At 41.7% G+C, this 27,041-nt stretch overlaps 1 protein-coding gene across 5 annotated transcripts in view; it reads right to left on the bottom strand.

Annotated features, from left to right (window-relative positions):
* Positions 1 to 27,041, bottom strand: part of Sugct (succinyl-CoA:glutarate-CoA transferase) — a 689,766-nt gene that overhangs the window by 76,419 nt on the left and 586,306 nt on the right. For 2 of the 5 annotated variants that reach the window (XM_045136223.1, XM_004668834.2), the window contains one exon: positions 26,314 to 26,377. The exons of 2 other annotated variants lie outside the window; for them this stretch is intronic. In XM_045136223.1, the coding sequence (XP_044992158.1) occupies positions 26,314 to 26,377 (64 nt within the window). Of the gene's footprint in view, positions 1 to 26,312; positions 26,378 to 27,041 lie in introns of those variants that run through there. One more of the 5 variants, XR_006633860.1, reaches the window with a different exon arrangement.

Here is a 27,041-nt window from a genome sequence, read left to right as displayed (position 1 = left end):
GCCTCGAGAAGAACGAAGCCCCCCCCGCCCCCAAGGAGATGGGGAAAGACCTTCTGGGGTGTCCGGCCCTTGCGTTTTCGGTCCCCGGCCCACCTGCACGGTCAGGCCTCCTGGAGGAGAGCGCCCCCTCGTGTAGCTGCGGGTGCACTACAGCACTTTAGGCCGTTCAGTCGTGGTGCAAAACTTAAGATGAAGAATCACTGAGATTTAATACCACTCCCACTGGAAGTAAAAGATAAGAAAACTGCAAACTAATAAAAAATCCCACCATGGAAAATGAAGGGGAGTGCGGCCACTCAATTAGGATTTAGCTTCTCTTTAATATAACTGGGCTGTTACCTAACACTAGTTTACCCTCATGATCGTGGGGGGGGGGGGGGAATTCTCTGTACTTCCGTAGTACAACGTGGGAGTAATCCTCAGAGATTTGTATGCTCTGCCAGGGTTAGGTGCAGACCAATTAGAGCCACCTCTCCAGAGGCTGGCTGTCCTCAAAACAGAAGAACATTGTCTCTTTTCCGTGCCATGTTTATGCATTTTGATTCAAACTCCATTTATCCATGAAACATTCTTCCTAAGCAGGATTCTATGTCACCATTAGAGAGGAGGGCAGAGCCTTCTCCGCTTTGCCATCTCATCGCTAAGCATCTTTTTACTAAGGCTTCAAAGTGCTCCCTGAGGAGAAAATAATCATTATTTTTTGTGTGCTTATTACATGAGGCATTCTTGCAGGGATGGCAAATCGATTTCATCCTGTACAGAGCTCTGTGCCAAGAAGAGTTCTTTAAAGTCACCTGGCATCCAGGCTTACAGAGAAAGAGTGTGGGATTGATTAGCAATGTCTGCCATAGGCAGGACAAGGAAATGAGCCGGAATGCTCAAGTTCATTCACCTTTAAAGCTACTATAAATGATGGTTTAGAAGATGCATGTTTAAACTCACATGAAGTGATTCATCTTCAGATATCCCTTGTCAGTAGAGGTATTGACATTTAAAACTAAAACAATACAGAGAAAATAATGTTGATATGAAATTAATGATGTCTGTCTTCTTTCTGAAAAAGTGAGAGCAACTACTGAACATCAGGAGGAAAACCTATGAAAGAATTTTAAAGTTCAAATCCAGACAGTAATCTCTTACTTGATATAACAAGACTATGTGGGGCTGGAGAGATTGCTTAGTAGTTAAGGCACATGCCTACAAAGCCAAATGATGCTGGTCTGATTCCCCAGGACCCATGTAAGACAGACGAACAAGGTGGTGCATGTGTCTGAAGTTTATTTTCAGCAGCTGAAGGGCCTGGCATACCCATTCTCACCCTCTCTCTCTCTTTCTCTCTCTTCCTCCTCCTTCTCCCTCTCCCCCACCTCTTTCTCTCTCAAATAAAGAAAACAAAGAACTTAAAACAGGACTATGTCTTTCATTCTGTAGAAACAATCAGTAAGATAAACAGAAGTAGTATATGGAATCCACTAGGCATGGATCTAGAAAAAAAATATATATATATATTTATATATCATATATATATATATATATATATATATATATATATTTTTTCCCCAAGCCAACCACAGCTAGAATCTCCCTGAAGGATAAAAATGTTATTTTTTCTAGTTCTCCTGTCTTTACCACTGAAAAGCTGAGGCAGGGGGAAAAAAGAACAACTGATGTAGAGTCCCAGCATAAGTCATGAGTGGACTCTGGGTGTGAAAATAAAATGTGTCAATGCACATGCTAATAACCCTTATTTGATCATTTCATATTATATACAAAGATCCAAACACCACACGGTCTCACTGCACTTCATAAATGTTCGCAAAGCTATGGACCAGTTAAAAATAAAATAACCCCTAAAAATGGGAGTTGACTTGAGCTGAATTGTTCTCTTGCTCTTTTTAACACTCTCGAGCCGACTTCCACAGTGCCAGAATAGCACAGGCCCTGACACCTCACTTCCCATGGAACGTGCTTGAGAGTAAGCCAGAACACCTCCCTGTGGAGCACAGAATGTCTTAACTGAACAGATCCTTTCAAAACAAAAACTTCTGAGCTAGATGGAGAAATGAAGTACATATTTCACTGGCTGTGTTCTGTGTTCAAAACATGTATGGAGAGCATCCTCTGCTGCTAAATGCTGGCAATCTTCATTGCTTCTTCTTTAATTTTCTCATTAATTTTTATTTATTTGAGAGTGACAGACAGAGAGAGAAAGAGTCAAAGAGAGAGAATGGGTGTTCCAGGGCCTCCAGCCACTGCAAATGAACTCCAGATGCATGTATCCCCTTGGATATCTGGCTAATGTGGGTCCTAGGGAATTCAGTCTCAAATAGGGGTCCTTACTTAGGATTCACAGGCAAGTGCTTAATGGCTAACCCATCTCTCCAGCCCACAGCTTCTTCTTTAAACAAATTCAGAAGAATTCACCTGGGCTGACTTATTCAGACTTGCTTGGAAGGAGACAAAGTGCAGAAATAATGCACTTACTATACACTTAAGGCAGAGATATTTTTAATATCTCGGGCCTGCCCTCCAAAAACATGAAGTATTCCCCTTAAAACCCGACCAGAGTCTCTTTCCTGAAGACGTGAAACCAGAGTGTGGTCCAGTGCAGTGATCTTAAAATGAGACTCACATCATTTGGCTCAACCCCTCCCCTTGCCAGCAGCGTGAGCTGAACCATGTCCTTAATTAAAGTAAACCTGGATTTTCTAATCTGTGAAGCAGACGGAGGAGTGTCCACGTGGCAAGGTGGAAGAATATATTTCAAATGTACATTAAGCATTGCATACAGCATGTGGCAGAGTCACTGGAGACACACCTGCTAAATCATGCTTGTGGGCTTGGGCGGTAGGGAGGCTGGAACTCCATGCCTTACCACTGACCGCCTGGACAGGTCATTCGTTCTCCATGTCCTACCACAGACCCCCTGGATAGGTCAGTTGTTCTCCATGTCCTACCACAGACCTCCTGGAAAGGTCATTTGTTCACCATGTCCTACCAAAGACCTCCTGGAAAGGTCATTTGTTCACCATGTCCTACCAAAGACCTACTGGACAGGCCAGTGGGACTCACTCCATGTCCTACCAAAGACCTACAGACAGGTCAGTGAGACTCCATGTCCTACCAAAAACCTCCTGGACAGGTCAGTGGCCAAGAATATAAATGAGTTACACTTACTTGTAAGCTCTGTTACATAATAAGACCAAGAACATTTTAAGCAAAGCTTATTAGAAAGTGCTGACCTTTAAGATTACCTCCTTTTGCACAGCCACATTTAACAGGAGGGCCCATTTATCTTTTTTAAAAAACACTAGAAAATTTCAGTTAATTATTAAGGCTCTCAAATATAAATTTTTCCTCTGATTTTTTATTTTATTAATATCTTTATTTATTTGCAAGCACAGGGAAATAGAAGAGAGACAGAGAGAATGGATGTGCCAGGACCTTTAGCCACTGTAAGTGAACCCCAGATGAATGCACTACACTGTGCATCTGGCTTATGTGGGTTCTGGGCAATTGAACCCTGGTCATTAGGCTTTGCAGGCAAGCACCTTAACTACTGAACCATCTCTCTAGCCCTCCCTTTATTTATTTATTTATTTATTTATTTGTTCATTTTTGTTTATTTATTTGAGAGCAACAGACAGAGAGAGAAAGAGGCAGATAGAGAAAGAATGGATGCGCCAGGGCCTCCAGCCACTGCAAACGAACTCCAGACATGAGGGCCCCCTTGTGCATATGGCTTATGTGGGTACTGGGGAATTGAGCCTCAAACTGGGGTTTGCCTATGATAAAATGTATTGAACACATTTTTGTTTAAAACAGGTCAATAGCATCAATTTTCACTTGGATTTGTTGTCTGTCCTTTCACTAAACCAATATTTGGATGGCTAAGCTGCCTACATGAAGTATAAGGGTTGTTCAGGAATGAGCCCTTCTCAGGAGCAATCCCCACAGGCTGAGCCCCGTGTGAGTCGTTATGGCTCAGCACATACAGGAATGAATGACTGAGGCTTAACATTTTCCATGATGGTACACACCTTAATTTTTCCACACTAATTTTCAAATGGAATCACAAAACCGTTTGACTTACTTAGAGGTCAACTCTTCTACAACTCTTGGAACACAGACAAAAAAGTGTCTGCAGGAAAATGAGGTCATATACTACCATGATTCCTCCATCAGAGAGCTGCTGATCATATGGACCAATTGCCCTTTGCTTCTGCTGACAGTTCTGGTCACTCTATGGATATTGGTTGCAAACTAACAGACTTTTGATAATCATGTATTTTTAGAAAGAGAGAATAAAGAGGAAATACACTGAAAAAAGTGATATTTTAAAATATAATAACACAAAAATTACAAAAAAATGATAAACCCATATGCCTCTGTGTTTCATAAGGCCTGTCACCTATAAAACCATTAAAATAGATAATACTCAGTGATTATTAAAACAGAAAATTTCCATTTTACTAAATGCACATCAAGTAAGGAACAAGGGATATATTTTGTATAGTCATTTTATAAAAATTTCCACTAAAGGAGGCTGGGGGGGTTATCAGTTAAAGGCACTGGCTTACAAAGACTACTGGTCCAGGACTGATTCCCCAGCACCCATGAAAACTCAGATGCAAAAAGCATCTAGTGTTTGCTTGCAGTGGCAAGAGTCTCTCTCTCTCTCTCTTTCTCTCCCTCTTTCTCCCTCCCTCTCCCTCTCTGACACAGATGTACAAATAAGTAAATTAAAAGTTCCATTGAATAAAGAAAACCTTTCAAAAGGGTCAGCTCTTGGGTAACTGTGAGGGTCTAGTTATCTTTCATGATGGGTGTGGGATGACTCCAGAGTAACTTGGATGCATTAGTGCTAATGGTTACATTTGAATAGATCAATATAAACTGCTTTTACATAGACCATAATGGTAGAATTAGAAAGGTGGTAATGCCTTCCTACATGCAGATGATCCCAAAGTAAATTCATGAAATTCATGAAAATCATGGAACTAAGTCTTGAAAATGAAAGACTGAAAAGGGTAAAAAAAAAACCCATAAGCATCTTGTCCTCCAAAGAATATTATTTTTTTATCTGTAGAACTCAGAAATTCAAAGCAATCTGCAAGGCTTACGCCTAGGCGGCCTTTTGGCAGGTGGTAACAGGACTAAGGGAACCAAAGCCAGGAAAAAAAAAAAAAAAGAGCTGTCAAAGATAATATTTACTCTCTTCCAGTTTTGGAAGGGAAGGAAACTATGAGAGGAACTGAAGCTATTGAGAGTGGAGGAACAAGCCTATTCCTTCAAGGGATAAAAGAGGAACTATTAATTGTATTTTGATAGCAGGTATAGAACAAGACAGTCAGTCTCAAGCAAACTAAACATATGGCTATCCTTGCTTTCAGGAGCAAGGTGAAAAATAATTTGCATATGAATCTATCTTGAAGTAGAGAATGATTGGAAATATGAAAAGGTGACTCCTGAAAGTATCCCTCAAAATGCCACAAATAAATGGTCTTAGTCATGCATTCATTTATTCATTCACTCAGTTGACCTCAAATAATATCTACTTTAATACACTATTATTTTAATATAATTGGTGTTCTCTATTCAATTATAAGTTTTAAGAGTATCATTTGTTGTCAGCTTATTTTCTTTCAAGTCCTATTTTATTTCCTCAGTAGATGATGGAAAGTTTTATCGAAAATATATCATGAGAAAAAAATGAAGTAATTCTACATACTTAAAATAATATGAGTAATCATTATTATCCTTGCATTGTCCCATCTAATCGCATATTAACTCTATTAAGATAAGCTTAGCTGCTTGAGCAGCGCGTGGTGGCACACGCCTTTAATCCCAGCACTGGGGAGGCAGAAGTAGGAGGATCACCATGAGTTGGAGACCACCCTGAGACTATGTAGTGAATTCCAGGTCAGCCTGAGACCCTACCTTGACAAAAAAAAAAAAAAACAACAGTTGCTTGAACTTAAAAAGTATTGAAGGATTTTTTTCTCTCTCTCTCGGCCACAAAACTTATCTTCCTAGCACTGAAAATCATGGGGCATAGTTTAGATGCCCTACAGAGAAAATGCTAACGACTAATGTGTGCTTTGTTAGTCGGTCCTAACAGCCTCCTTGTGCTCAGTCAGTCTGGTAACTACACTGCTGCTGCCCGACTTGTCTGCCCTGCCGTCAACTGCTGCACTCTGACAGGTGAACATAAACTGCTCTCCCACCATTTCCAGTCCGTCTCTACAAAGAAAGGTGGAAGCGGAAATATGTGGGAATGTAATTATGTCTCCTTACATGCATAGTTCTGAGTTGTAAAGCACAAAATATGTGTGCGTCCAACATAGCTACTTTTCCTGTATGTTTGTATGTATATTTGTAGCTTCCTAGGCATTTCTACAAAACCAATTTAACAACATAAAGTTCAAAACATTATTTGTTTAAATTTTAAAATTTCATAGGCACTAGGATCTGAAAAGTTTTCAGGATTAATTCATTCAATATAAACATATTTTAATAGCTACTGTGATAGACAGTATGGTCATAAAAACACAGCTCCTGCCTCTAGTTGTTCACAGGTCAGTGAGAAATTTGTTGTTGAAAATTATAAAGGCATTTGACATGGTAAGGTTAGGTTTTCACAGGTAAGTCAGGAACAGATGGAAAGGATCACCTTGGGAATTAGGAAAATCTTCACAGAGAAAGAACCATATCAAGAGAGTGTTACATGATTCCATGGCAGATTTGCTCATCAATACCCCTCTCCTTTTCCACAGAAATAGAGCATCTGCCTTTCAGTTAAATGGATATCACCTGTACCCCCAGAGAAGGAATGATGCTTGCCAGCCAGCTTTCTAGAGACCAAGCTCTTGATGACAGACGTGACTGCAGGTCCACTGTACAGCTTCTAGGACTTGTCCTCAAAGGACATGGGTGTCCCTTGCCCCTGCCCCTCTCTGTGTTCCTTTGACCCTGTGTCTGGAGCATGGCTGGGATGGTCACAATATAGATGCCACTGGCACTATTAACCCAGCTCCAGGTCTGGCATGACAGTGAGGGAGAAGGAAGCTGATTTCCTGAGGACAGCCCCAAGAAGACTTGGTGTACCAGGGCTGGGTGTCGTCAAGGCATCAGGGCCCTCAAGTCATTGTGTGGTGAGGAATGAGGCCCATGAAATATTATATATTATGGCACCTTACTATAGCTAATCACAATTCCAATACAGCTAAGTAGAAGTTATCTGGACAAAACACAAAGCAAAAACCCTTCTAGGGCTGGAGATATGGCTCAACAGTTAACATGCTGGTCTGCAAAGCCTAAGAACCCAGGTTCAATTCCCCAGAACCCACGTAAGTGAGATTCACATGGTGACACACTCACCGACAGTTCTTTGCACTGGCTAGAAGCCCTGGAATGCCCATTCTCCCTCCCTCTCTCTCTCCCTCTCTCCCTTATAAATAAATAAAAATAAATATGATATTTAAAAAATCTTTCTAAAGAGGAACCAAACCATAGAAAACAACAGATGCAAAATGGTATCATCAGGAAACCTGGCAGATTCATCATGACAGGAGTTGAAGGAACCAATACGTAAATGACAGTCTTAACAAGGAAAGGTTTGCACAACATGTGAAGAAATTTGGATTTCAATATAAAGGTATATAATCCTTGCTTTGCATCTGTAAATAAAGAAGAAATAACTTTATATATAAAAGAAATTCCTTAGTATGTAGTCAACCCAAGAATTAACAACCAATGTCTGTGGACAAAATTAGAACAACCTACTTCTTTTCTTGGTATATTCACTTTTAGCTTTGGCTAGCTTGTTTAAGACTCAAATAAAATACCTGAGAGTGTTTAGAAAAAAGCAGGAGTATTAGTTTTCTGCTGTTACCAGAACAAAATATCACAAAGTTATTGGCTTAAAACCACATGCTTTCATTTCCTTTGAGCCATAGAGGTTTGCAGCAGGCTTCACAGGGCTACATGTAAGGTTGGAGGACAGCATGCTTTCAGAAAGCATCAGAGCACATCCTACTGCCTGGACTTTCCCGAGTGATTCTGGTAAGTCCATCATTGTTTGATTTGTGCTCCCTTCTCTCACTGTCCTCCCCTCTCGGCTGCATCCGTCCTCCTCCTCTGGAAAAAGGCTCTTGTGTCCCTCTTAGAAGTCAACCACATGTTCCAGGATAACATCCTTAACTTCATATTCTAATTTCTCTTAGAGAATCTCTGTAGAATCTGCAAAGGTCCTTCAGTCAAATAAAGTGTGCTTCACATATCTCAGCAATTAGGGCATAGTCATATTTTGGGGACCATTGTCTAACTGATCATGTAGCAAGCAATGTGGTAAAAATTCTAGATTGGGAAATGAGACATTGGAATTTTTAGAAATTTATTTAAGTGTTTGCAAGAAGAAAGAAAAAAAGAAAGAAATATGATAGGTAGGTAGGTAGATAGATAGATAGATAGACAGACAGACAGATAGACAGATAGATAGATGATAGAGAATGGGTGATGGGTGCTCCAGGGCATCTAGCCACTGCAAACAAACTCCAGATGATGTGTCAACGTTATGCATCTGGATTATGTGGGTACTGGGGATTTTTAGGATCTGGAGGCAAATGCTGAGCCATCTCTCCAGTCCTGCCCCCCCCACCACCACCACAGAGACATTGGAATTTATCCTCCCCCACTCCACACTTAAGTGTGTGCAACATGCTAAATGCCCATGCCCTCTACCTTGAACTCCGTCTTCGCTGCCACCCTCATATGGTGCCATCCTGTGCCCTTCTATTCTTTTCAGTACTCCACAGCCAAGAAACTTTGTACTTGTAACACCTAACTGAATTCTTTCTTACAACCTCTATTTGCCTGAACATTACCTTTTGAAGACCTATTACTCTCTAAGTTAAGCACTGTAAACAAAACTTTTAATAAACACACCCCTAATTTCAAGGTGCTGGCCTCTCTTTCTTCCTTATAAAACCATCTGTCACATACATATGTGACATCCATGAAAAGCCTTGTTGCTAACAACAACCTGACAGTGCCAGGCACAAGCATTTGTGCGGCTGCCAGGTTAGGCATTTACCTAGAAAAAGGAATGACACGTGAGGCCTTGTAAATGTGTCACCAGCACCACCAGCCCCATGGCAAAGACGCCTGGGATGCAATGGAGCAAACACAAACATTACCTGAAAGGAAATGGATGAGCTGCAAGGACCAGACTTTAAACATGCAGCTTGACCAGCACAGAAGATATGCTTTCATAATACAGTATTTGGTCTTGGTAATATCGAACTGTTTCCTTTGAGAAATGATGATAGAAAGATAGGGTGGGTGTGTGGGCTAGTCAAAACACTGGCCAGGGGGTATAGCCCAGTGACAGAGGGCTTGTCAGTATCAATGGCAATGAACAAGCTCCTGTGAGTCACTGATCCCTGGCCATGAGTGACTTCCTCGGGATGATGAAGGACTTGAAACGTTACCATGGTGTCCTTCATAAAGAAGAGTCCATGGTGCCAGCAAGGACTCCAGAAAAGTCCTGGAAACCTGGAAAAGGGCAAAAGGAGCAGTCTAGGTTTCCCCCACAGACTCTTGTGAGGTGTCTCCCTCAGAAAAACCCAGCGAGTTCTTGGAAATTAGTTGTTACCTGTCTCCAGGCCTCTGCCTCTGGATTTTCCCCAGAACTCAGCTGAAACCCTCCACAGGGTGGGATTCTGCCAGCTTTTCAGCCCTGGATCTTTCTGCCATTCCACAGGGTCTGGGACGTAAGGGTTTGAGGGAGGACCTCTTGGCCTCGGGCCAGGAGACACACGGTGGGACAGTCCTCGCCTAGCGCCTCAGTCCTGGCCCTGCTGCTCCATCTTGTCTAAACAGATCAGTGACCTCCTGCTCACGTCTTGAAAGGGAGAAAAACCCAAAGCCACCCGTCCCCAGGGCCGCACACACACAATGAATGACTGCTGCTCTCTTAGCTCCGTGGCGAATACCAACAATCCCACTAAGGAGGTCCTCAGTGGAGTGGCGGCAGGGAGGAGGGACATGGTGGTACCTACACCCCATGTGTCCACACCAAGTTTATACTTAATTTGAAAAAAAAAAAGTAGGGTCTGCCTTCTTCCCTTTGGCTCATTTTTTCTCTTAACATTATTCTGCAAGCCTTGTGACACCAGGATTTAAGAAGAAAACTCAGAAAATTCTTCTCATTCTTGGTTTCCTCTTATTTTTTAATGCTAGGACTTGAGGCCTGCATTAGTAGAAAAAACCCTGTGGCTGATTTCTTGCTATGCAGAGGATGAAGACAAACCTGTTTGCTAGGATTCTGTGGTACTTCTTACATCCCTGGTCTCTTGTTCTGTGGCTCAGACACTTCCTGTCAGAGTACCTTCTCACCTCTTGCTAGACTGGCTCCATATTTCCCAGGCCCCTTGCTGCTGATGGTGGGTCAGAATTCTCCCCACTGCCTGAAAGCTGGCTGTCTGCTGCTGCTCACTGACCCACACTGCTGGGTCATCTAGTTCCCAAGCTAATGGAGTGCCCCACCCTGGTAGGGTAGCCATGTCTATTGCTTTTTCCTGTTATTGAGATGAGATCAGGCCAGGATAACAGTAAGACATTCTTTGGGCCAATGGCATGTTGAAAGATGCCCCATTAGGATAGCTTTTACAATTCCACTCCTTGGATATATGCCACAGTTTTACATCTTATGACCTCATTTACATGTTGTGGGCATATCTTTTGGATGCAAAAATATATACAGAGAATTTTTTATGAATGCAGAAACAAAAATTACATTCTCTATTTTAAAATTCTGTAGCAAGATCATCTATATTTTTTAAAAATTTTATTTATTTATTTTATTTATTTATTTGAGAGAGAAAGAGAATGGGCATACCAGGGCCTTCAGCTGCTGCAAATGAACTCCAGACACATGTGCCAACTTGTGAATCAGGCTTATGTGGGTCCTGGGGAATCGAACCTGAGTCTTTTGGCATTGCAGACAAGTTTCTTAACTGCTAAGCCATGTCTCCAGCCCCAAAGTTATTTTTTAATAGAAGCCAAGAGGTCATTTATTGAGAACTTTCTTTATGGAGTATTATAGTTTAAGACAACCTCTATTTCTTTGCAAAAAGCCCAAAGTTACTGGAATAATTTCAAAAGCACATAATTGAATAAGCCAGGCAATGTGCTTATAAACTTTTCATGGGTTACATGTGGAGACATTTTTGTGATTTAAAAATCATCATCAAAAAATGGTTTCCTTACCTGCACAAGACCATCATAAGAGGAGGAAAAGATCTTGACATCAAAATTAAAAGAGAGACTGATTGAGATGGGGAGGGTGGTATGATGGATAATGGAGTTTCAAAGGGGAAAGTGGGGGAAGGGAGGATATTACCATGGGGTATTTTTTATAATCATGGAAGTTGTTAATAAAAGTTTGGAAAAAAAATGGTTTCCTTAAATGTAGACTGCAGTATCCATGCCTACACTACTGTTTCCACTATATCTTTCCCGCCACCCACCACCATCAACTAGATAGATAGATGATAGATAGATAGATAGATAGATAGATAGATAGATAGATAGATAGATAGAGATAGATAGATAGATAGATATAGATATAGACATAGATGATATAGATATAGATATGAATTGGGCTGCATATAGTAAAAATAAGTATGTTTGCTAATGTATAAAACTGACTGACTTTAAAATTACCCAACATTTATCTGTACATTTTCTAATAGAGTTCCAAGGAGAAAATATATAATATTATCTATCTAATATCTAATAAATATCAAATAGAGTTCCAAGGGAAAATATCTGTTTCAAAAATTCACTAAGATTTTCATTTTTAGGGAAGAAGCAATAAGGAGCATTGTGATTTGTGGATTCTCCTCTGTGGAGGGCTAGTCTTGCAGCACACCCACCTGAGGCAGCACAAGGTGCACTTTGTTCTGAACACGGGACTGACACGCAACAAGAGTGCACGGTGTGGACCCTGCTTCCTCTACACTTCAGGGGCTGTTCGTACTTCCATCCATATCACGTAGGAGCTGCAGGAGCACAAGGCCATAACAGACTTCCACTGGGCTTATGTAGACCATGACATAAATCTTTCTCATTTCCTACCTCCCATTAAAGAAACAATGAGATGCCAGTTGTGGTGGAACATGCTTATAATCCCAGCCCTTGGGAAGCTGAGGCAGGAGAATCACCGTAAGTTTGAGCTCAACCTGAGCTACATAATGAGTCCCAAGACAGCCTTAAATACAAACTAAGACCCTTGCTCAAAAATAATTAATCTGTTAATTAATTAAAAGCTAATGAAGCAATACTGGCATTTCCTATATGTGACAGAGCCAGGAAGGGAAAGGAAGAGCTGTCCAGGTAAAGTCCATGGAAACCCACGCAGAGGATGATACTTGCATGCTGGGACGTGCAGAAGGAGGCTTCTCTGTCCTCAGAAGACTTCTGATATGGAGACATACTTGACAGCCAAGGTGCCTGATTTCCACCAGCTCAGACACCACTCAAATTCTAGTAACACTTTGGTCAAGGTGCCTGATTTCCACTAGCTCAGACACCATTCAAATTCTAGTAACACTGTTGTCAAACATGGATCTCAAGGTCTTTTCCCCGGGTTCACTTATTTTAGCCATTATTATCTCCTACACATTAAAACAGAACAAAGGAAATAAATGTGTACAGAAAACCAAAATTTACCTTTATACTGGATTGGAATACTCTGATTCTAAACATGGTTTTTGTTTTTTTTTCTCTATCTCTCTCTCTCTCTCTCTGTTTCCATTCATTCATTTTTTTTTTTTTTTCGTTTTTGGTTCTTTCATGCCATTCACATTTATGGTAGGTCTTCCCACCTCAAACTAATCTAGAAAATCCTTCAATGACATGGCCATATATTTGTTTCCATGGTGATATTTAAATCTTGTGAAGTTGACAACCAAAACTTACCATCATACCTGCTAAGAGTTAATTTTTCTTATGGCTTCATAAGATATTCAGATTCTCAAAGTCACTTTGAGGCATTGATACAGAAGAGCTGATGTTTTGTTTGTTTCAAGAGAAACACACAACCTTTGGTTTCTTTCCTCAAAATTAAAAGTGAAAGTCTTTACTTTGCATCCCAGGCAGGCAGTCTGACAGTGAAAAGTCCATCCAGGAAGCCTTTTCAAGAAAAGTTTTGTTCTTTTAAAATGAAAATAAAATCCATAGAAAGTATCTTTGAGGGTTGGAGAGATGGCTTAGCAGTTAAGGCGCTTGCCCAAGGACCCAGGTTCAACTCCCCAGTACCACAGAAGCTAGATGCACAAGGTGGGTCATGTGTCTGGAGTTTGTTTGCAGTGGCTATAGGCCCTGGCATGCCCATCCTTTCTCTCCCTCTCTCTCTTTCTCTCCCTCTCTCTCTTTCTTTCTCTCACTCTTTCTCAAATAAATAATTAAAATATATATTTAAAAAGAAAATATCTTTGAATTTTCACTAGCCTGGCAACCTCTTGTGTGGAGTTTTTAATATTTCTGACCTAACTTAAGACTAAATATGTTCTTTAAATTAACCTTACTGGAAAATTTCACACCTAACAGTTTAGGAAAACAGATCAGAAAGCAGCACCCCATCCCTGTAAGTCCCTACAGTAAGGAGGGAAGTTAATTAGCAAAAGCTGATGTGACGCTGTGTCAGCTCTGAAACGCCAGCTGTGGAGCCATTTCTCTCTGCTTCCTGAGGCATCAGAGGCGTGCCACACACTGCCCAGGCGCAGAGGACAACGGGGCTCTGCCCTGGTCCCAACTTGAGCTACCTGATGGCCAAGGACGAGGAAGCTGCAAGGAGAGCTGTGCTTCCACCCACAGAACTGGAGCTGGGTGTGAGTCCCAGCTGCAATCTTTCATCTAGAACTGACAGCTCACCTTGCACATCAGATGGCAGCAGAAAGAAAGATTAGTGTTCCCCTTATTAGGACTGTTAACAAGATGCCTTAGCCAGTTCCGCATGGTGAAACAATTCTAATTAGGCTTCATCTAAAAAACATAAACTTCAGGATTGCATATTTTTATTTCAGGCTCTACTCCATCCCACTCTCTTAAATTATTCCAGAAGAGTTGTTTAAGTGACTTACTTTTTCAGCTTCCCGTCAGATCTGGCATTTCCATCAGTACTAATACACCATTTATATGTTTTTAAGGAAAGAAGAAAGCATTACAGAGATAGCCAGACAAGACGATATACGTCACCTATGCTGAAGGGCTCGAATCCTGAATGGCTTGGATTTGAAATGCGTTCCATGAATGTAAAAGACATAAGCAGTCAGTCTTGATGGCTATAAAAGGCGGAATGAGGTAACAGTGACACGGATGGGCTGTTTTTCTCAAATGTCCCATAAATATGAATGTGAAATTAATTTTTTCAAACTACATTCTCCTACTCAAGGAAAATATTCCTCAGTGGTACGCTGAGGTAAGGCATTTAATAGAAAGTGGTTGGAATTTGAGCTGTCATTCCTATGCTTACGATGTTAAATGAAAAATACACTGAAATGTAGATTTCTTAAATTTCTGGCACAACTCATGAATGTGAGGTGACACGTTTGGGGGACATTTTTTTTTCTCTTTCTTTTCTCCTTTTTCCTCCTTGTCTTCTAATCGGGCCTGCTGGCATGATCTCCCCTGCTGTACAGCTGCTGCAAGGCCGTCAGAGGCAGGCTTGCTGGGGTACCAGCTGGTGGCTTTGGCATATTCTTATAAACATACAGGCTGAAGAGGAATTTCTCCTTTCAAATTGGCCCCATTCCCCTTTCTGGGACATTCCACAACACCACCAACAATGAAGAGCCCTGAGAAGAGCGATCATTTCTGTTTATGTGAAAATAGATCTGAGGTCCATGAGGCAAGATAGAAATAACAAAAGGTTCCCAAGGCCACAAAGAGAAATTATAATCAAATCTGGATGCTGTTTATGTGATCTGGCTGTGTTTCTCATATACCAGCTCTAAATGCTCAGGGAGTTGGAGCCCAGGGCCTCTCCTTCCTGCTTTGCCTATCTCATTTCCTGTGTAACAAACTGCTAAAGCCAGGCCCTAGTATTATCTGAGGTAAGTGTGGGTAACAGTGATCAGCAGGGTGGAAGACAGAAAGCCACTGTCCTCTCAGGAGTGCCTCTCACACACTAAGAACCAGCCTGGCGCTCAGGTTAGTGAGCAACCCTGGGGGCCGGCAAAGCATTTTTGTGACTGGAACTGGATTTTTTGCTAAATTGAAATTGAGTGTAAATCCAGGCTCTGTGGCTGAGCTTGGTTAGTTTCTTGAGATTCTCTGAGGCTCAATTTGCTCACCTGTGAAAGCTGGATGCTAAGGCCTCTCTCAGGTGTCTGCCTGATAGTACACACTATTTCTAAAGCACCTGCAGAGAAGCCATGCTTGCTAGTTCGTTTCACGGAGTGTCTTTGTGACAACCGTCCTAAGCCTGCTTTACCAGGCAAGGCACACCTCCGCATGCGGCTCTCCATCAGCCACGAGTCCCCACGATTCGCACCAGTGGAGATCACCGCAGCTCCTCCTCAGTGCTCTGAAGCAGCTGTGCATTGTCGCCAGCTCGCAATACCTTGAAGCACGTTAAGTATTTTCCTCCGCCCTTCAAATTTACTCTGAACACAGAAACATAAGCATTTTTTGTAAGAAAAATACTGTGACGTCTGAATATTTCAGGACACTATCATTCTTCTTTATCCAAATAGCGTGACAAATTTTCACACACCATGACAGTCATACTTACTACTGGATACCATCGCCCTAATACACTTCCTTTCAAATTTCCTTTTTGGTGGTTAAAGCCTGTTCCTTCTCATTTGCCACATTAAGCAATTAATTGGGAATTCATAAGTTGCACTGCCATCGCTACTCAGGTGTGTTTTAATTTCTCCACATCTCGCCACTCAAGTTCTAGCCCTTGTCACCTCATCAGCCTGGTCATATTTTTAAAGCTGTCTTCCAGTTAATCCACCCCATTTTCTGACTGGAGTAAGAACAAATGTGCCAAATTCTGCTGGGACTTCCCTGAGGCTCGCTGAAAGGAAGACTCTGCCCTGGAAAGGTTCTCTCCAGGTCTTGGGGCAGCACTAGCTGCTTGTGCCCAGGCCTCATGTGGGAGACATCTCTGATCTGTCCTTCAGTGTTGTCCTCACTCTAGCTCATTGTGAAAGCTTCTCTTTGTCGAATACAGCTTTCAGTGGTGCAGGCTGAACCCACTGAGGGATAAAGGAATCATCCCCACCTGCCATGGTCTCTAGGCCACATCATGCCCCCCAGGAACACCCCCTGACTGACTTTGTGCTGTCCAGTGTCCATGAATGCCCAGCCCTCAAGGAAGAAACATGTCTCAGGGTCCTTGGCCCCTTATTCTACAATGTAAGAGAAAATCCTAGCCTCAGGATGTCAGTTTATCTGCCAATTTCCCCAGTGACTATAGCTTGAAATAAGAGTAGCTCCCAAGGGCTTATATTTTCAGCCAGGTAGCCCAGAGGTCACTTCCCCTCAGGATCCTCCTAAGACCTCTGAAGGAAGAAATGTCTCCACTGTCAAACAACTTCAGGAGCATGGCACTCGATGTTCCTGTGTACAGACTAGTGGTTCTAGGAAAGGGCAAGACAAACTTCACTGACCTTTACAAAGTTGCCTGTTGCTTCCTGATGGGGCTACTGACAGCTGTTCCAAGGCCCTGAGGGGAGGATCCTCGAAGGTGCATTTGGAAATACGAGGCTGCACTACGTCCCTCCTCTGATATCCTCTACATAGGAGGTGCTTGCATTCTCCTGCATCATCTCTAAATCACTGCTTTCATCTGCAGGACGAGTCAAGGACAAGCTTTCTGGAAGCTTCTGTAGTGCACGACCTCAACTGACCTTGTACACAAAATATCCATCCAAGAGCTTCTAGTTAGAAACTGATAATGAGGCACAAGCACCCGGTAGTGGGAGCCTCAGAAGTGAGAGAGACAATATTATTTTTTTTAACTTTTTAAAAATTATTCTTTTTATTTATTTATTTATTTATTTAAGAGAGTGAATGGGAGTGCCAGGGCCTCCAGCCACTGCAAATGAACTCCAGATGCATGCGTGCCCTTGTGCATCTGGCTAACATGGGTCCTAGAGAATCGAACTGAGATTCTTTGGCTTTGCAGGAAAACGCCTTAACCACTAAGCCATCTCTCCAGTCCAGACACTAATATTTTCAACTGCTAATTGCAAAGCCAAATTTTCATTTCACCTCTCTGAATACCCACCATCCTAGCTCACTTATAGGATACCACACAAGCATAGCAGGCATGTATGTAAAAACAGAAGTTAGCAAGCAGACCTCCCTAGTTGTGGGAGGTGGAGGGTTCTGGGCATGTTTGCATGCACAGTTATGCAAGGCCCACTGCTGTCCATTTCCAGAACCTTCCCATTTTCCCCGACTCAGGGTCTACCGTAGTAACTACTGGACCTTCTCTCCTCTTCCCTTTCCCCAAAGCCAGCCAGCCCTCTGTTTATGTTTCTGACAGTGACTATTCTAGGTGCTTCAGAAAAGTAAAATTGTTCAATATGTGTCACTACATTATTTATAGATTTATTCTAGGCATGCTGACAAATGCACGTTTGAGGAGGGCATAATCTTAACTTTCTTATGCCAAAAAAGCATTGTTTGCAGTTGAATTAATGTTGCTTCAAGGAAATCAGGTTCTGACTATAAAACAAAACCATCCTGCGTGAGCAAGTGGAAAGTTTCCCCCAAAGCCCCGGGGCCACAGGCAGTGGAGCGTGGAGTGTGTCCCCATAGTAGCTTGAATATGTGATTGAAATCCACATATAGATCACAAGCATTTCTGTTTTCCCCTTCGAAACAACATTTCTGTTAATGTGTGAAAAGAAGACAACTGGAGGGAAATGTAACCCACATGTTTTGGTGCATTTACACTTCCATGCTCTTGAGAATATCAAAGTGGCCCAATAATACATTTTCTGTTGTTTTTTTTTAAAAAACAGCACTGCAATTACAAACTTTGTAAAACACAGATTTAGTCCAATAAGAAGATAGACTAAATGTAAGCTTCAACTCTTAAAATTTGGACATTATTTAAATGATCCTCTAAGCTAACATGAAAAAAAAATTAATATACATTCAGCTGCCTTTAAATGAAGGGTAAAAAACTATAGTAAACTCAGAGTTCCCTTTGGCTACAAAGAGGATGGCTTTCAGAGACGAGGGTTTTGGTCTTCATCGCCACTCTAGCATTTGTGTATCCTTATACACACCCTCCACTTTCCCATCTGTAAAATGGACATGATCATCGATGGCTTGCTGAATTATCCTAAATAAAAATTGTGTACATAAGAGAAGTATTTTATGTTATTTTTTAAAATTTATTTATTTGAGAGTGACAGACAGAGAAAGCAAGAGAGAGAGAGAAAGAGAGAGAATGGGTACACTAGGGCCTCCAGCCACTGCAAACAAACTCCAGACGCATGCGCCCCCCCTTGTGCATCTGGCTAACATGGGTCCTGGGGAATCAAGCCTCGAACCGGGGTCCTTAGGCTTCACAGGCAAGCGCTTAACTGCTAAGCCATCTCTCCAGCCCAAGAGAAGTATTTTAAAGATGTTTGCTCACATTCTGTCCCCAGCTGGTAGAGCCCTCCTAAAGGAGGTGTACTGAATGGGGCTGGAGCCAGGTAAGTGGACACTTGCTGGAGGAGGGGTGGTGAATAGGGGAAGGGCCAGGTAGGTGGACACCTGCTGGAGGAGGTGGACTGAATGGGGGTGGGCCTTGAGGTCAGACCTACCTGTGCTCAGAGCCAGCTCACTCTCTCTGCCTCTCTTGTTTGCTGTGGCTGTGTGACAGGGGAGCCCACGTCTCGCTCATTCCATGCTGTTCCCACCATGGTGAATCTTCCTCTGCCCTCAAAACTGTCAGCCTGAAATAAATCCTTTCCTCTCATAAACTGCTTCGGGTCTGGCATTTTGTGACAGCAGTGAGAACATACCTAGTTTGCCGTAACAAGTACCGTGACTGCATTTCTCCTTTCTATTGTAAGAATGGCAAAACGGACTCTGTCAGAGGCAGCAGAAGGCGGAGCTGGTTAAGCCACACATCACGTGAAGGCCCCTTCTGTTCTGTAAAGCTATCAGGAGGCAGACTACATAGAGGTGATTCTTTAAGGAAGGAAGTCTGTGGGGAAACCCTTCTCTGACTGTCTTGTGTCCAGCATACAGGGAGGATTTTTATTTATCCTGCACTTTCCTCACGTTTCCAAAATGTTTGTACAAACTGGATTTTTTTTCTTTTCATTTTTAATTAAAATTAGGATGTTGCTCAACTGTTTTCACAGTTTATGGCTCCTTGAAGTAATTAGAGAATACAGAGCTCCTGGGAATACTTAAAGGATGCAGGGTTCTAAGCAGACTAATGGGATTCCCACCCTGTGAAAAACAGCCCCCTCTACCTCACATAACAGCCAGGTGAAGAGAGGATGGAGGGGCACAAAAAAGACAGAATTCACTCAAGCTGAAGACACAGGAAACAGGTCCACAGGCCCAGCTCAACACCAAAAAGATCCTTAAGGTTTCGAGTGATGTGATGCATGCATTGCAAGTGGCACATGCCTCATTGGTTATGTTAAAATATGTGGAGATTTAATAAAACTCCTTTATCACCATTTCTACCTCTAGTGACATCTGTTTTTAATATTAGCATAATACTTCATGCTTTAGTAAAAATTCAATCTGATACTATTATTTTGAAGTTATTCTTATATTTATTTTAAATTTTATGTTTTTATTAATCTGTGTGTATGTATGTGTGTGTGTGTGTGTCCATACCACAGCTTCTCACTTTTATGTGATGCTTGAAGATCCAAAACTCAGGCACTCAGAATCATGACACAGGCGCTTTACCTACTGAGCAATCTTCCCAAGCGCACTTCAGCTTTTGGAGATAGTGCCTGGCTATGTCTGGCTGGCCTGTGGACTTGCTGAACCTCCCAGGCTGGCCTCAAACTCACACTCCTGTCTCAGCACCTAGATAGCTGGGATTATAGGTGTTGGCCACTCATCCATCTTACAAGCTACTTTTAAATAAATAAGCAAATGTCACATTTTCCCTGGCTAGATATTCTTCATAGTATTATGTCTTGACATGCTAAAGATTTATGTCAAAGAAAATAGTTTTGCCCTGGAGCTCAGCCCAGTTGTCATCTCTTCATAGCCCACGACCCTTCCTGGCGAAGCAGTGATAGAGCAGAGCCGTTCTTCCCTCTGAGAAGACGCACGTGGCACTCTTCAGCTCAAAAGAAACCAGTAAGAAGCCCAAGAATTCCTTCCCCAAAGCTACCTCCAAGCAGAGATGGCATAGCTGCCCTAACAGGAAGGCAGTGGTAAGATTCTGTACTTATCTAAGAGACTATATCTTGTTTTTCTCACCCAGTAGGTTTAAGTGCTTAGTTGTGCTCAGTGTACTCCATAAAGACCTGCCAGAACGCCAGCACATAACTGTGACCCAGAAGAAAGACTTCTCAGGTACCAGATGAAAAGTGGTTTCAACAAATATAGCAAGGCTAAAAGAATAAATCCAAGAACATTTCTAAACCACCTACGAAAGGAAAACAAAGCTTTCCTAACATCCAGTGCCTGGGTCTCTAGATTTCTTTCAAGCTCTGGTTTCTATATTTGGTTTAACATTCAGCTAACTACTCATATTATCTCAAGCATACTTCCAACCTCACATGAGAACTGAAAAGCATATCCCTCAAAGGGTATAAATCCAATTAATTGTTCACGCACAAAAATTATTTTAGTATTATTATTTGGGGTTTTTTTGAGGGGGGATGAGGTCCCACTATGTAGCTCAGGTTGTCCTAGAGCCACATAGCCCAAGACAGCCTCAAAGACAAGATCTCTTTTAGCCTCAGCCTCCATGACGGGTGTGTACCACCATCTCCAGCTTGATGAAAAAAAATTAACATATGTCACTGTCTTTACTAAAAGTTGCTTCACACTGCAAAAATTCACTGACATAGTATGGTTGATCATGTCACAAGCAAGTTTCCCTGTTAGGCAGCGTCACTAATTATTAGAAAACCTAATGAGGTCCGAGTAGATGAGGACATGTTACAGAAGACAACAGAGTACTGAATGTTTGATAGTGTCCCTAGTCCCAGGTAATGGAATATGGATCCCCAGAGCTGAGAATCCAAGGCTTTGTGGCATAATTGATGAAGATTTTAAGCTACGCTCATGACAACAGCTTGGCTCTCAAGGTTTCTAGGGTATGTGGTGGACACAGTCTTGGGGATGGGATTCACAGGCCCTCAGAAAGAGAGGAACTGTGCTACTCATGTCTTACTGGATGGGAACAGGATCCACAGCCCCTCCTCTTGGTAACAGAATTTTCAGGAAAGGCTGCAGGCCCTCACTGCCAAACCATCTGAGAATACTCTAATGGATTTCTCGCTTAGTGAAGCCATAGGTTAGGAAGAAGAAGGGGCTGGAAAAGATGAGGTGAGGTTTAATAATTGTGAAAACAATTAAGAACTTTGGGAAATAGCATAGCTAGTTTATTTGAAGATTCGCTTTCCTGCCAGCTTTCTCTCATTCTGTTGATAGACTATACAACTTTCTTTTCATCTCTTTCCTATTGTTACAGTGTAACCTGGTCCCTGAAGGCTACGCTCCTTTTAGAAGATAGATGGAGCACTCCATACAACCTGAGCACTGCACACTTTTCCTGTTGTCAGTGAAAGGTCTTCCCCCTGGCAGAAATTACTCACCCCACCTTCCCTTCTTGCACTGGTTTCATGTCAAGCTCCTTGTAAGGACCAATACATTTCAACTTTATGGAGGGATATAAGCTGAAACCTTGGCTCCTCTTATTTTTTCTTTTTCCCCAGTGAGATCAGTGACAGCTTTCCCCATTGCTATTATCCATTATAGACATTTTAACTGCACCTTGAGGATATGAGATTTCAGAAACATTATCTTCTATTCTATCTAAAGGAAGGCGAAATGTTAAAAGTAACAAAAAAAAGTAACAGGGCAAGGTGAAACCGTGTGTGGCACAGAAGATCTGTATCTACAGAAGAGACTAGGCATTCTCTCCATTAACTGCACATACACCAAACTGTAAACAAAATAAGTAAATAAACAAAATAAGTAAGAGAAGTCACTTTCAGAGAGCATCAATAAAACTGTTCATAACAAAATGCACAGTTGATGAACTTGCCTTGAATAATCTTTAAGATGTGTGTTATATGACAGTCTTTAATACTAGTCATTTTCTAGTAAACTTTATTAATTTAGCTCAGATGGTGGTGATGATATAGTGAGAGCAAGTTTGCCCTCTAAACTCTGTGAGAGTAACTGTGTCAAAGTCAGGGAAGTGTTTTATACTGTCCTTTACAAGAAAACCTACAGAACATTTAAAAATGTAGTAAGGCAGGTAACCAAAAAAACTAACTTTTAACACATTCACTGTAAGGTAGAAACACCAGGTCTCTCCACACAGTTTGTGCTTCATGAATTCGCGGTGGTGACCACTCTCGCTTTCATCCAGCTCCCACTGGCGGAAAACTGACACAAGGTCTAAGCATGAATATTAAAGCTCTGTGGGGAAAATAAACAAACTTAGGGAAAAATCTGTTTAAAAGAATTTCTTGGAAAACACAGATTAGGGGTCCGCAGGCAAAGATAATTCAATCTGGAATCGCTTCCCAGACTCGGAAGACAGACCTGCTGCAGAGCACTGCGCGCACCACTGGCCTCTTCCGGCCGTGGGCAGTCGCGGGCTGGACTCGGAAGAAGGCTGCAGCAAGACGCTCTGAGCTGTCGAAGTCCATTGCGGTGGCATCCTTTGAAGTCTGGGGCTTGGCAACAGGGCTTCTTTGGCACCTTCATGGGCACAGAAGGTGGGTGGACACCATGCTCCATGCAGGCTAGTAGGCCAATAGGGTTAAGAGTTGGAATTACAAGAAGATGCATGTGGTAAATGGCTCAGTGTGAGCCCACAGGCCTTAGTTTATGCAACGTCTTTGCAGTAAAGTGACAGTAAGTGACGTTTATAGGGTCTGCCTCTTGTTACCGAACTATTGTGTTAGGAGCTTTAACATGTATTTTAATATCTATACTTAAGCACACACTTTTTAAAACCAATTTTCCATTTTACAATTCAGGACAGTGTACGTTTTGAAGAAGTCCTCAGTAGACACAGAAACCATTCATTCCTAACATCATTCTGTGAGAACCTTTGCTAAGCCAGGGTAGAGGTTTCCTCCCAAATCCACAGCTGTGCCACTCTTTCAGCCCACAGACAGCACAGACTAAGAGGCCTCAGCATAGGTGGCGTTAGCATGTCTGATTTGGCTTGGATTTGGTCTTTAGTTCTATTTTACATCACCCTAGTTGGATCTGGCCTCAAGCTTGCTTGGGTCCATGGAATGCAATTAGAAAGGGACACTCGCTCTCCTCCAACATCTGAAGTTGCAATACAGCTTCTGCTTTTCTTCTTCAGCCATCTGTCATAGAAAGAGAGGCACACAGAGCAGCCCTAAGCCCAGCCTGTGGTGAGAAGTCAAACCATCCCGACTGGGAGCCAAGAACAAAGCCGTCCAGGGATCCAATGCGTTCCTGCCACCTGCCTGATGGCCCTCCCCCATGGAGTGCAGACATGCTTGTTTTCATGCCATTGTGATTAATTTTGTAGGTATTTATTAAACGGTATCATCATTACAATAGCTACCTTATGTATTTATACATTAAAGTGAGCAAAGGAGACATTCTTCCCTTCTAGGAATTAAAGGGAACAAAAAGAATCTTTTTTCCTGAGATTTGCTTTTCTTATCATGAAAACCAACAAATTACATCTGATTGGTGGAGAGAGCATCACATCCAGTGAGTTTATTCTCGGTGGGCCACCACCTTCTGCTTTCCTCGGGACCAGGCTAACAATTGTACTGACTTCTTAATGGTGACCCTTTCCTCTAATGCAACCGGGACGCTAATGACTCTATGACCTCATCTGAAATGTGTGAGGCTCAACTGAGACAAGTTGATCCTGAGCCGAGGTTTGGTGCAAGGTTCCAAGGAAAGACATTTGAATAACCATAGCATGGGAGTGGGTACAAAAGAGGAAAGCTAACTGATTGGAAGGTTAACCTCCAATCAGCAATACTCTGCTCTGATCTGGTCTATAAGTAGAGACTAACTTTGGAAAATCAGTTTTAGTGTTTAAAAATTAGAACAGCTGAACAAATACTCTTAAAGTCTTCTCAGACCAAACGTGTTACAATGACAGTTTCTGTTCTGACCACATGTAAGTAAAATCTTGTGATGACTTCCTGGCTCATCTCTGCTTCGCTCATGACACTCCATTCCTTGTTATCAGTAGGACCCTAGCTTGGTGGACCACAAGATCCCATGTCTTCAGTGTCTTTTCCTATCCTGCTGTCCTTCATCTTTTATATTGGCTTGAAACACTCTTGTCTCTTTCCTGTCTCAGCTGTTCATTCCAGATCCTCCCCTAGTCTTCAAAGTCCAACTGCTTTCAATCCTTCAGTGTCAGTTTGTAAGACAGCATCTCACGCTATCCTTGGACATTGCAAGTACCTGAGGTCCACGTGCCCCCGGGTTCTATGACAGAACTCTTTGCAACTTAGAAGCATGGGGAGGTTGTTCTTCCCATTTGTCATACCAAGTACAAAGTCCTGTGCCAGGAACCAAGTTGTCTGATTTATTTTGTTATTTTCAAAACCAAAAGCCTGGCACATGCTCATTATAAGAATCAATGAATGATGAATCACCTAATTATCTTTTATTCACATCTTCTTCACCCCGCCTTCTATACCAGAAAACATTTCCACTTAATGTTTCTGCCACTCTGTTAGCTACCATTCTAAGCCATATATTTTATATTTCAATTTGCTCCAATCCCATTTTCCTCTTGAAACACACACACACTCTCTGTATCAATATTTGCCAATTGTCATTAGCTGGGCAATTTTGAGAAATCATTATCAAACAATCTTCAAGATTTAAATTATATTTAGAACAAAGTTAACAGTAGTGGCTATTGAATAGATAATATTGGATAACTATATAAGTCAATGCTTTACAACATTTGACTGAGTTGACTAAGGAGTTTGAGGAATACCCAAATTCCAAGCAAAGTGACCTGGAAATATTTTCAGGAAAACAATGACAAAAGTTGTATCCTAGCTAATTTCATTGCCCTCTAATAAAATAAAATGATAAATAATTATGAGAAAGAAAATGAACATATGTATTGTTTCTATACTCTAGAAATCGAGGACACAGTGAACAATAATGTAGAGTACTTCGGTGCAGTGCCCAGAGGAGACGCCACATGGCTGAGCAAAGGCGGTACTGTAATCACGAGACAAAAAAGCCTGTAGGGTTAACATATTGATCACACTCTGACCACAGTGTGGATGAACTACCCAACACCTCTTATGAAAGTAGCATGATGTGGGCTGGAGAGATGGCTTAGCAGTTAAGCGCTTGCCTGTGAAGCCTAAGGACCCCGGGTTGAGGCTCGGTTCCCCAGGTCCCACGTTAGCCAGATGTACAAGGGGGCGCACGCGTCTGGAGTTCGTTTGCAGAGGCTGGAAGCCCTGGCGCGCCCATTCTCTCTCTCCCTCTACCTGTCTTTCTCTCTGTATCTGTCGCTCTCAAATAAATAAAAAAATAAAAAAATAAAAATTTTTAAAAAAAAGAAAGTAGCATGATGCTCAGTTATCACAAGACACCGCCCTCTGAAAATGAAAAAGTGCACATTTTTGCTTACGCAGCAAATACTTTGGTATGTTTATCAGGTAGAAATCAACTTTAAAATTCTGAGCTTAATGAAAACATTTATTTCTTGAGCAGTAAAGCCAAGACTCATGCCCCAAACTGTAGTTCTGAAAGAAAATGACCATCTATTTATCTTCCTGGTTCTCTTCTGAACCATACTATCTTTCTTAATTAGAATGTATATATATATATATAAACACATAATGTTTTTGTGTATACATATTCAATCAATATAGAAGCAAACATGAACATTTTTGTCACTGAGGCACTCCAATGTTCTTTAGAGATAAGGCACAGCCTGTAGTCTAGGCATACATTTGTTTGTGAGTGGTCATAAGACTCCACTGTCATTAAAATTATACCATGTCTCAATAACTTTTAAGTAACTTATCAGTTCCTTGCAATAAACAGCATATTAGCAATTAGTGAAGGAAAATAACAGCATTTTCAAACCTGGGACTGCAATCTTCCCCACAGTAGGATGCTTCATCTCCATAATGAGATCATTGTGTATTACCTTAAAGTGGAAACAGAGAGAAAAATAATTTCTAAGATAAACTATTTTCAGTCTTAATATATATGAACAGCCACCTATTTACCTAACACTGAAGAGAATATGAGAAAGCATAAAGATCTTTTAAGGTTTCTTTAGAAAATAAATATACCAAGGAAGTAAGTTTCCTCTTATTATATACCTCAAGTGAAGCCAAACATGACTAGAATTCTTAAGAGCTAGAAAACTACATTTGTATAAAATCCTCCCACTTTTACAAAATTAAAAACAAACATTGATTTCTATTAAATGTAGCAATTTTTTTTAAGCGTACTTCTGTGAGCAAGGAGCTTCTTTCTACATTAAGTCATGGCCAGACTTGGCCATGGTCAACTGCACCAGATGTGGATGGAGGCGCCCATGGGAGTGAGGAACATATGCTATCCTAGTAACCTGTTTAGTGGAAAAGGGGTTTAGTCTGGAGTGAAAGACCATGCCCAGGGGGGCCACTGACTGTGGAAGATAGTGGAAGGATACAGTGATGTTATGGGCAAACCCAGTTGAGAAGAAACCTAGGGGAGACTCAAGTCAGAGGTTTGAGTAAGGAGGTTAAACTTGGGATGGTTTTAATGTTTTAACTTTCTAGAGTTTTTCACTATGCAGTGGGGGGAGGGGGAAAGAGAGTAAG

The sequence above is a fragment of the Jaculus jaculus genome, chromosome 16 (genome assembly GCF_020740685.1).
Source record: "Jaculus jaculus isolate mJacJac1 chromosome 16, mJacJac1.mat.Y.cur, whole genome shotgun sequence".
Lineage (NCBI taxonomy): Eukaryota > Metazoa > Chordata > Mammalia > Rodentia > Dipodidae > Jaculus > Jaculus jaculus.
This window is presented reverse-complemented; position numbering and strand designations above follow the sequence as displayed.